The sequence below is a fragment of the Aegilops tauschii genome, chromosome 7, assembly GCF_002575655.3.
Source record: "Aegilops tauschii subsp. strangulata cultivar AL8/78 chromosome 7, Aet v6.0, whole genome shotgun sequence".
NCBI lineage: Eukaryota > Viridiplantae > Streptophyta > Magnoliopsida > Poales > Poaceae > Aegilops > Aegilops tauschii.
Window position 1 is genome coordinate 63,594,999 of NC_053041.3, and position 10,940 is coordinate 63,605,938.

A 10,940-nucleotide genomic window follows, 5' to 3' on the forward strand; every position below is an offset into this window, starting at 1 on the left:
GTAGCAACTATCTAGGCGGATCTACCGAGTCACTGTAGGAATCCTACACCTCTCGTCGCGCCCACGGGCAGACATCCCAGGCAGCAGCCAGTTCGTATCAGGATTCACCCGCGGTCGCTACCGGTTCGCCTTGATCTGCCCCTGAGACGGATAGTAAATCGTGATAGTACATAGGTACACACGGCGGTTTCTCCTCGATCGGTCGCACGGACACCTCCAGATCGGCTGGTCGTTGGCCGGCGCGCGTCCCTCCGATCGAGCGAGCCGCCAGCCGCTCCGCGAGCTCGACACACGTCCATCTATCCATTAATCCATGGGTAACGCTGTCGCCATGAGCCGTCGTGTCCAGATCTCCGTCATGACAATGGCGGGCAAGGTCCTCTCGCTTGACGTCCGGACCACGGACACCGTCGGCCACGTCAAGACGAACATCCACCGCGAGCTGGGCGTGCCCCCGCCCCGGCAGCGCCTGGTCCTCGACGGGAAGGTGCTGCAGGACGGGCGCACACTGGCGTCCTACGGCGTCGGCGCCGCCGGGAAGGCGGGGTCCTCCTGCTGCCGCCTCCACCTCGCCGTCCGCCGCGAGCTGATGGAGATCTTCGTGAAGGTGCCGAGCGGCAGGACCCTCATCATCACGGTCGAGGGATCGGACACCGTCGGGAGCGTCATGGAGAAGGTCCGTCAGAAGGAGGGCGTCCCGCTCGACCCACAGCGCGTCGTCTATGCCGAGAAGCAGCTGGAGCATGGCCGCACCTTGGCGGAGTACAACGTGATGAAGGAGTCGACGCTCTGCGTGATCCTCCGCCTCGGTGGCCCTCACAAGTGCGCTGATTTTGCTGGGAGAAGCAACTGTCTCTGTAATGGACATATATAGACAGGCATCCTGGTCAGCCGTCTCTGCACCACGTTTGACAGAATCTGAAAACGATTTCTTTGGCTGCTGCGGAATCGACTTAGGAAGTCATTTGATAATCTACTACTATATCTAAATAGAAGATCCCCACTATCTGATTTTTCTGGCTTCTAGGAACAGTGCACCTCACCCTTTCCCGCTTTCCGCTCCGCCTCGTCCTACCTCCTGTGGGCAGTGCCATCATGCCCGGACGCCTCCCTCCCGAAGCGTCAAGGACATGGTAGCTTTGATTTTGATGACATGCTTCAAAAGAGAAAGTTGCAAGTTTCACGCCGATCTAGGCCAAAACTGCAACCGGACCGGTTGAGCTTGTTTGAGTTTTTGTTTCTATGAGGGGCCTCTTTGTAATTTTTAGGAGAGTTGTTTTTGCTCCAGGTAGTTGTATTGTGCTCCTTAACTTTTATACTACACATAATACAATGCCCTTCGGGGTGTTTTAAGAATAAAAGAAACACGGCAAATATTTGGGATCGGGCGTATAATGTGGATCTCTAGGGGCGTGTTTGGTTCCCTTAGTAGCTACAGGTTGCATTGCATGAGGGGCTAGGTGAGTATGGCCTGGTTGGGCTGATGCATAGAGGAGCATAGATGGGTATTTGGTTCACTTGCATCATATGGCTGCACCTCGTGCATGTTCTTCTAAATTTCTTGAATTATCTGGCATTTACTGGATCGATGACCATTTTGGTACTTTGGGAATAATTTCTCAAATTCACGGACGTTTTCTAATTTTTGTGAATTTTTACAGAGAAAATGATGAACATTTTTTAAATTCATGAACATATTTTGTATGCATGAACATTTTTTTATTTTCCAAATATGTTTTTCAAAATCTTAAGTTTTGTTTAATATGCAAACATTTTTCAAACCACGAACATTTTTAGAATCTGTGAACATTTTTTTTATTTTCACGAACAGTTTTTGAAATCATGAATACTTTTTGCATTCATGTAGATTTTATGATTTCTCGAACAATTTTTTTTTTCAAAATTCGCAATTTTGTTTTGGAAATTTGGAACTTTTTGAATCCCTAATTATTTTAAAGAATAAAAACGAAAAAAGAAGAAAAAAAAACGAAGAGTACAGGGGCGTCCCGTCCTAGTAATACCACGTTGGCCTTCAATTTGCCCTAGACCTGGAGGAACACGACGGACGCTTTGTGATTGCGGCGCTTTTCCCCCTCGTATCTCCTTCCTCCAGCCCCCTGCCCCCAGCCCGACGACGACTCGCCGCGTTCCTTGAATACCCCTCGAGCTTTTTGGCGGCCCAAGGAGTCGCCCGTTCCTCAAGGTTGATCTCTTATCTCTAGACTAGAAATCTTCCGTTCGTGCCCATGACTACATGACCATGATACATCGATCTAGGACGTTTTATCTGGTTCTGTTTTGACTGTTGTGTTTCAATCCATGCATGCGTCAAAGCGTACGTTAAAATCGATATGATTACTTCCGCGGATTTGTCGCAAGACTATACTGAAACAATAGACAAGTGTACTAATTTGAGCGATGTTACGGCCGGGGGTTGCAGCGTTGCAGGCATTAAACCAGACAGTCTTATCTGAACAAGATGTCTTGATCACCTGTGCAACATATACGCATAGATCGAGCCTGTCGATCTGCTGTGAAATTATTTGATGTCTCCTCTGTTGCCCTTCGATCGAAATTGCTGATATTTGGTGTGTTGCAACTCTTTGTGAGCACACTCGTCGGTGAGACCATCCTGGTAAATGCCGATCCATCGGACACTATCTACAATGTCAAGACGAGGATCCACAGTGGGTCTCAGGTGATCCCATGTCCAACCACCGCCTCATGTTCGATGGCAAGGAGCTGGAGGAAGGACGCACCATTGCAGATTACGGCATTGATAAGGAGTCTGTCGTCCAACTCGCCCTTCTCCCGCAGCCGACACGGGGACTGATGCAAATCTTCTTTTAGATGTCGAATGGCCGGTTAACCCTCGAGGTCAAGAGCTCAGACACCGTAGACAACGTCAAGAAAAGGATTCATGTTACTTGCGGCATCCCGCCACCATCCCAGCTGGCCCTTGTCTTCGACGGGAGGCAGCTAGAGGACGGGCATGGACTGGATGGCTATGGCGTCTGTGTGGGGTCCACCCTTCACCTAATCCTTCATGGGTCAGGGTCGATGCTCATCTTTGCCAGACTGCCTATTGCCCGCAAGAACCCCATAATTCCTCTTATGGTCCAGAGTTCAGATACCGTCAACATATTCAGGGAGAAGCTTCAAGAATTGAAGGGGATTACCGCATCCGAGCAGCGCATCATCTTCCGGGGAAGCTAGCTGAAGGATGGTCTCACCCTAGCGGACCGTAGCGTGGTGAAGAACTCACACCTCGATGTGATCCTCCGTCTGCATGGTACAAATTGCCTTGTTGCGCGAGGAGCATTGCGCGCCACCAAGGGGAAGAAGTTGATTGAAGTTTAAAACTCGTGTGTATTGGTATACGCTTTTGAGGCCTTCTCATCTCTAGCAGTGAAGAGTAAGTTGCTGACTAGCTAAGTATGATGTGTTGTGCAGGGTGTTTTGTCAAATATTCCTTGAGATTTTTTTTAATAGACTGAAGCGAGTGTAGTATCACTTGATTTGTTCAATTGCAGTTTATTTACTAAAGTCTTGGTGTTATTTCATCTGACAAAGATTGATATCATGGAGAATGCCTCGAACAGATTTTATTGTACTTTGTAATTTGTTGGATATTGAATCCAAAGCAATGCATTTGTAATGGTTGCATCTATGAATAAAGTTGCAGGTGTTCCTCAAGAAAAGAAAAGGAGGAGCTCGTGTGGAAGAAAATGGGACCACATCACGGGGATAATGGCACTTAGAGGAGCAGTAATTAATTTTCATCTACATGAGAGCCAGAGGGGTATATCTATCATGTCACATTTTTTTGTTAGACGCGTCTAGCGGGCGGCTGTGTGCCCGCTAGCGCTCCCAGGCGGCCTACCTTTTTGGAAACTTTCTGCCTCCTTCATCCCGATTAGGAAACCCCATAGCGCATTGTTTATCGTTCCTGTAGCATTACTTCTCACTAGACGGGTTGAGCTTGCTAGTTCCCCACGTGCATGCATGTGCATTTAGCACTGTGTACTTATCGTTCGTTAGGAGATAAATCAATCATTTACAGTATCACGTGGTCCTCCCCATGCTAGTCATTTATTTTTGCTTTTCAAAAATTACAAAAAGCCATAACTTTCAAATGGGACATCGAAATTGATATCCGCTTTTGCAGTTGAAGACCTCACGACGAGCTCTTCGAAACTAGATCTCATATTAGTATGTTCTAACAAACTTTTTATCTGTGCCACTTTAGCCCCGTTACGTGCAACTGTCTTACAAGAGTGTGCAACTACGCGGCCGTGCATGAGTTACTATACCAAAGACAGTATAAAACACTGTGCTCCTGCATATGCTACTATGCCGTTGCGCGTGTGCAACTCCCGCATTCGTGTGTGACCTACTATGCCAACGAGACTATGGACCTTTACGGTCGCGTGTGCGATTGTGTCGACACGCGTGTGCACCTCCGTGGCGTGCGCGTGCGACTATGCAGATGAGAGTGTGTAACTCCGCGACCGCGCTCCTGCAACTATGCCGACGAGAATGTGCAACTTTGCAGCCGTGCGTGAGCTACTACTCCAACTAGAGTGTGCAACTCCATGGTCATGCATGTGTGACTTAGTCGCCGCACATGTGCAACTCCGCAGTCATGCGTGACCTACTAGATCGACGGGAGTGTGGACCTCTGCAGTCGCGCATGTGTGACTATGCTGACACGAGTGTGCATCCCCGTAGCCGCCCGTGTGCGACTATACGGACGAGAGTGTGCAACTCCATGATCGTGCGTGTGTGACTATGCGGACGAGAGTGCAACTCCGCGGTCATGCGTGTGCGACTATGCGGACGAGTGTGCAACTCCGCGACCACACATGTGCGACTATACCAACGACAGTGTGCAACTCCACGTCTGGGCATGAGCTATTATGCCGACAAGAGTGCGCATCACCGTAATTGTGCGTGTGCGACTATGCCGCCACGCGTGTGCAGCTCCCGCATTCGTGCGTCAGCAACTATGCCGACAAGAGTGTGCACCTCCATGGTCACGCGTCACTACTAGGGTTTAATGCCCACTAGTAGCGCGGGACACCGTGCTACTAATAAGGCGCTACAGCTATTACTTAGCAGTAGCGCGTGCGACACGCGCTACTGGTAAGACACATAGCCGCAGCGTTTGCTCTCTCCCGCGCTGCTGCTAATCTAGCTAGTAGCAGCGTGTTTACTATCAATCGCTACTAGTATTCTTTTTTTAGTGTATTTATACGCCGTTATACAAATTTTGGTACAATACCAATTATGAGGTTTATATCATTATGTCCATAACAGTGTGTCAAATGAAGGTGGATTAGGTTGAAGTGGAGGCAATATGTGGTGCATGTCAAAAGTATACTACTAATCCAAACTTGATCTAGTTTGGACTAGTAGTACTTTCGATGTGCACCACATGTTGCCTCCACTTAAATCCAATCCGCCAGCACAAGCTATTTAATCATCATCATAGTCATTACCACCAACAGTAGTTATTTAATCATCATAGTCATAGTGTAGCACATCATCATCTTCAAACTCATTCTAGCTAGGTAATCACCACCAACACTAGCTGCAGTAGCTATCTAATCACCACCAACACTAGCTAATAATAATCATCATAGTCATTACCACCAACACTAGCTATTTAATCATCATAGTCATAGTGTAGCACATCATCATGTTCAAACTCATTTCTAGCTAGCTAATCACTCCTGCTGCTCTCTCAGGTAAAATAACACAAAACATGTGTAGCACTCCTGCTTCATCAAGTTGGAGCATGCAGATGAACCTGTCTCCTAATCGTGGGTTGCTCTTCTGATTGCTGCCCCCTAGTACTTCTCTGCGACCGTTCACAATTTTTCTCCAGTCTTTCACTATTAAGCATTCCTCGCTATTAGAAATCATGAATGCACTAAAGTGCATTGTAGGATATCTTGGCCTTAAGCTAACAATTCTCATGCGACCTTTAGTCTCGATCCAATGAGGCACAACATTCATCGGGAGTCCCTGTTGAAGAACATCGTATAGTAACATACTTAGCAATGAAGTTTAGCTTAAAAATAATGTATGCAAAAGATGCACTGAGGACAAATAGTAAAAATCTTACCATCTTTCCTAAATAGATGTGACCATAGTTCAGTACGAACACTATTGGTCGCACGTTTTGAGTACTAAGATTTTTAAGTCCAGAAAAATATTTTTTCTTGACAGTATGAAGATCCTCAAGCCATGAAACATAATGACTTATCTCCTCGCAGTTTAGTTCAGCCCCGGGACAGTAGTAGGTCCTGTCTACCAAGCGTTGGACATGTTTGCTTGAACGGAAATAAGCTGTCAATAGAAATTAGTTGTCAACTATTTTTGAATAAACAATATCGAAGACATAAATATGGTTGAGAAACTCACATAATGGTATAACTGGAGGCGTCTGCACATCGACCCAGATGTCAATATTACCTTCAATATCATCTTCCTGACGAATATCAAAGGAGATAACCATATTAGGCTCAAATGCATAAGTCTTGCATAGTGCTTGCCAAGCTTTGCATCCAAAATAGGTGTAGGTGTCTACGTTGTATAATTTTGCGTGGAAAATACAACCATGCTCTGTCTTCAAGTAAACTCTCTTTAACTCCATAATTGTTTTCATATGACTGAAACCGGGGATACGCCAGTAGAATAGTAAAATAAATAAATTATAAGTTGAAGCAAATGAAGCAGATGTCATGCTTAATTACGAAAAAGACTTGTCGTTGTGACTTACTGTATCCACTTCGAAGTTCTCGTCCAGCTTGATGCTGAAGCGCCTATCATCATCTAGAAAGATTCTGTCGCACTGGCCGCACTCGTCTTCGCAGTATTTGCAAATACCGAAATCCTTTTCGTCGTCAGACATTTCCTATGTTCATAGTTGAAACATTAATTGAAAATCGATCGAAGACAACTACCAGGATACTCAACACACAAATCCGGGGCACTCAATATTTCCTACATATTCTGGCACAAGTCATGCCAAAATTCACGGAAAAATCCGGCATGACCTTTGCTAAACAGGACATATCGAGCGCCTGAAATTTACCGGAACGGAAATGAATCAACACTCCGGCAAAACATAGGCCACTCGGAGGTGTAACCTGCAAACATGACCGGCCACTTGGGCAAGCACATATCCTATTTGAGTAACACAAGATGTACATTTCAGAATATCTTATAGGACTCAGATTGACATGAGCATTCAATAAGCAAAACTAAATCGTAAAATAAATAAGTATTCGAATTAGCATGCATTCAATAAGTAAAAGTAAATCATCTCTTGCGTTCGTACATCGTCGAATATTATCACTAATACATCCCGAATAGTATCTACGTATAACATCACTAATACAACTAAAACCCTAGAGAACGACGGGTATCGGCGCGGGCGGTGGACACCCAAATAGAATGAACCATCATATGATCATAGCTCCAGTGAGATCCCTGGAGAACATGCCAGGTATTGGAGAACCTATGCTCCAGCGCAACCAAGTAGCGACGGACGTGCGCGTCCTCCTCGCTGACACGGTGACGTACCACCTCCGCGGGGTCCTCAAGCCTCTCGACCGTCACTGGCCCACGCGACCGCCACCAAAGAAGGTTCGGGTCAACGACGGGCTGACTCCTCACCAAGCTGCGCCCCCCGGTAGGTAACGCCTCCCAGTACCAGCCCGGCGGAGCCCAGTCCCGGACATGGCCCATCTGGTCAAGCAGGCGTCCTCCACCGAGTCGACGACGAGGATGCGGGATAGGCATCATCGACGTCGATGCGGGAAAATTGCGTTAACTAAAAAATAACAACAAATGTGACATGTTCAACTAGCTAGTTCTATTAATTCAACTAGTTCTTACTAAAAATAAACTTACTATAAATAAAAATAAACCAGTACCTAGTTAGTACCTAGTTCTTACTAACTAATTAGTACCTAGGAACTACTGCCCTAATTACCATCTAATTTGATGAACCTAGGGGTGGAAAGTGGTAGCGGATATTCCAATTCTCCAACTTAAAAGTGAAATAAGTGGTCAAATTTTACTCGTTTTATTATGCATTACAATAGTGTTTATTCATCATATAACAAAACATCATCTAAGAAAACATCCGAGCCGCATCCGTATCCGATTCGTTTCCACCCATAGATGAACCCTAACTAATTTGATGCAACTAAAATTTGAAGAACCCTACGTAGAGGTAGGGGAGGGGGAGGAGCAGGCGTGCTCACCTCGGGTGCCTGCGGCGAGGGAGGGGCAGGCGGCGTCGAGGTCGGGGTCGGGGCTCGGGCGCGCGGAGGAGGGCGGCGTCGAGGTCAGGGTCGGGGGCGGCGTCGAATCCGGTGTCCGGGCGGCGCCGAGGGTGTGCGGAGAGCGACGGTAGAGCGCACGGCGGCCGACGGGCGACGGCGGCGGCGACAGCGGAGGAGTTGGATTTGGGAGAAGTGGCCGTGGGGAGGAACGAACCGCGCGGTTAAGTCAGAAGTAGCAGTATCGCGTTTCAGGAAGTGCGCTACTTCTAAGCTAGGTACAGCGCGTTCCTCGATACGCGCTACTGCTATTCCTTTCTCTTTTCCCCCCTCTTCATTTATTTTTCTTTACATTTTATTTTTTTCCTTTCACCTTTTTCTATTTCTTTCATTTTCATTAACTTTTCTATTTGCTTTCCATTTAATTTTATTTCCTTTAGCGGTAGCGCCTTTCAGCGTAAACGCGCTGCTACAAAGAAAGTAGCGGTAGCGCGGTTCGACGTAGATCGCTACTACTATGTGTAGCCTATCGGCTAAGCCGTGGGAATTTTAGTAGTAGCGCTTTTATCTTCAGGCGCGCTACTGCTACAACTGTATCTGTAGCGCCGTTTACATTAGCGCGCTACTGCTACTTAGCACCAGCGTGCTTTTTTAACATGCGCTATGGCTAAAGTTCTGTGTATAAGGTTTTCCCTAGTAGTGCGTATGTGAGTATGCCGACGCACATGTGCACCTTCTACAGTCATGCTTGTGCGACTACACGGACGCCAACTCCATTATCATGTGTCTGCGACAATACAGACGAGAGTGTGCAACTCCATGCACTAGTAGAAAAAGGCCCATTTGTCCCGGTTCATAAGGCCCATTTGTCCCGGTTCCTGAACCGGGACTAAAGGGTCGGTACTAAAGCCCAGTACCTTTAGTCTCGGTTCTTATACGAACATGGACAGATGGGGCACCACGTGGCCTCTACGGCTTGCTCAGGTAGGAGGGCCTTTTGTCCCGGTTGGTAGCACCAACCGGGACTAAAAGGCATCCACGCGTCAGAAGTTCAGGGGCTGGGGTTTTTTTTAAGGGGGGGGTTGGGTTTTTGGGGGTTTTGTAGGGTTAATTTAGGGGTTTTATATATTGTGTTAGCTAGCTAATAGAGAGAAGTGTCATCTCTTATCTGTGTGCTTGGTTGACGCTACGTACTATACGAATAGAGAGGACTCGACACGCTAGCTAGTAAGCAAATGAAGGAAACCATTAAGTACACAAGATCGTCATGAACATATACAAAGAGAAGTGATCGACCTCTCTTTCTCCGAGAGATTGGTCGAACAACAAGTTTTCGTACATCTATCCTACGCTACTAGCTACATATATACAATATAAGATCTCTTACAATCCCTAGCATCTGATGTCAAGTTCTACATGGTATTCTCCGTCTTTATCTAGACGTGGTCAAGAAAGAGTCGCGCCAATTCCTCTTGAATTGCTTTTATGCGATCATGTGGTAGGAGTACATCCCGCAGCAGCCAAAGCTAATTTGAAGAAGGGGGTCAATACATATATATTAATGAAACTGAACACAAATGACGGTAATAAGATAAAATTGTGAATATTATTGCTTACGCACTTCATAATCTTCTTCAGAGTAGCCCCGCTTAGAGGTCGCCGCGTTGTAGATGTACTCGCAAACGTAGTATCCACAAAAATTATTCCCGCCTTCCTGCCACAACCACTTTACGAGAAATAGAGGTCAATCAAACTGATAATCAAGCATTATAAATGGTATTGATGAAACTAGCTAGAATCATTGGGATATGCGCGGAACTAGCTAGTAGTACTTACTTTCGGGTGTGTAAATCGCAGCTTCCCCGGCAGTCCCGGAGCTTCTGCAGTGAACACTTTCCAAACCCTGCGAGACAAAGAAAATAATTATTACTTGATATCAGAAAATGAACAAAGTTGCCGATATGGTGCGATAATGATCGATTGAACTTACTTCTCGAGCATTTCAGTCATATCCGCATACTCCTTGGGATCTTTTCATCTTGAGTCTAAGACGGTTACTAGTCCCCGCTCAAGCTTAATCTCTAGGAGAATAAAGTGGAAGCTGCGCACGCATGCATAACTCATCAATTACATTACTATAACACCTCGAGTAATAAGGGAAACCGAATATGCACAAGACAGTAACACTCGCTTGAAGTTGTAAGGAAAGAGTATTTTATCTTTGTTTTGATTTTTAAGCAATGATTTTAGCAAGTTGGCCTCGGCTTCTTTGGCATCATGTTTAACCGTCCATTCATCTATGAGATTTGTGTTAATGAATCCAATATCATAGATTTGTCTTTTCTTGCATTCGACGATCTTCAATCTGCATAATATAGTGAGGATAATTATATATACATGCAATGAAAGAGCTGAGTTATATATAGAGACTTAATTACAGAAGTAGTACTTATAGATAGTAGCAAGTGACGATTATTTTATCGAGGGCCTTTTGATTGAAAAATAGGAAGAACTCCTCAAATGGAATAGACAACAGATCAATCCCAACGAGGTCTTGCTCCCCTTTAACTCTCAGCGTCAAAATATCCTTCCCAGACTTGCAGATGTCCATGTACCACTTATGGAATCTTCGCATCATCGTTG

General features: G+C 46.0%; 2 protein-coding genes across 2 annotated transcripts; both read left to right on the forward strand.

Annotated features, from left to right (window-relative positions):
• Nucleotides 1-331: 331 nt before the first annotated feature.
• Nucleotides 332-874, forward strand: LOC109735832 (polyubiquitin-like). Its single transcript, XM_020295036.1, has one exon. It carries the CDS (start codon nt 332-334, stop codon nt 872-874), a length of 543 nt encoding a protein of 180 aa, XP_020150625.1.
• A 1,976-nt stretch (nt 875-2,850) lies between these two features.
• On the forward strand, nt 2,851-3,216 carry LOC109735833 (polyubiquitin-like). The gene has a single exon (XM_020295037.1). It carries the CDS (start codon nt 2,851-2,853, stop codon nt 3,214-3,216), a length of 366 nt encoding a protein of 121 aa, XP_020150626.1.
• The last annotated feature ends 7,724 nt before the right edge of the window (nt 3,217-10,940 follow it).

What these genes read in the sequence shown, in the direction of transcription:
- LOC109735832 (XM_020295036.1), top strand. Translation starts at nt 332, where the DNA reads ATGAGCCGTCGTGTCCAGATCTCCGTCATGACAATGGCGGGCAAGGTC.
- LOC109735833 (XM_020295037.1), top strand. Translation starts at nt 2,851, where the DNA reads ATGTCGAATGGCCGGTTAACCCTCGAGGTCAAGAGCTCAGACACCGTA.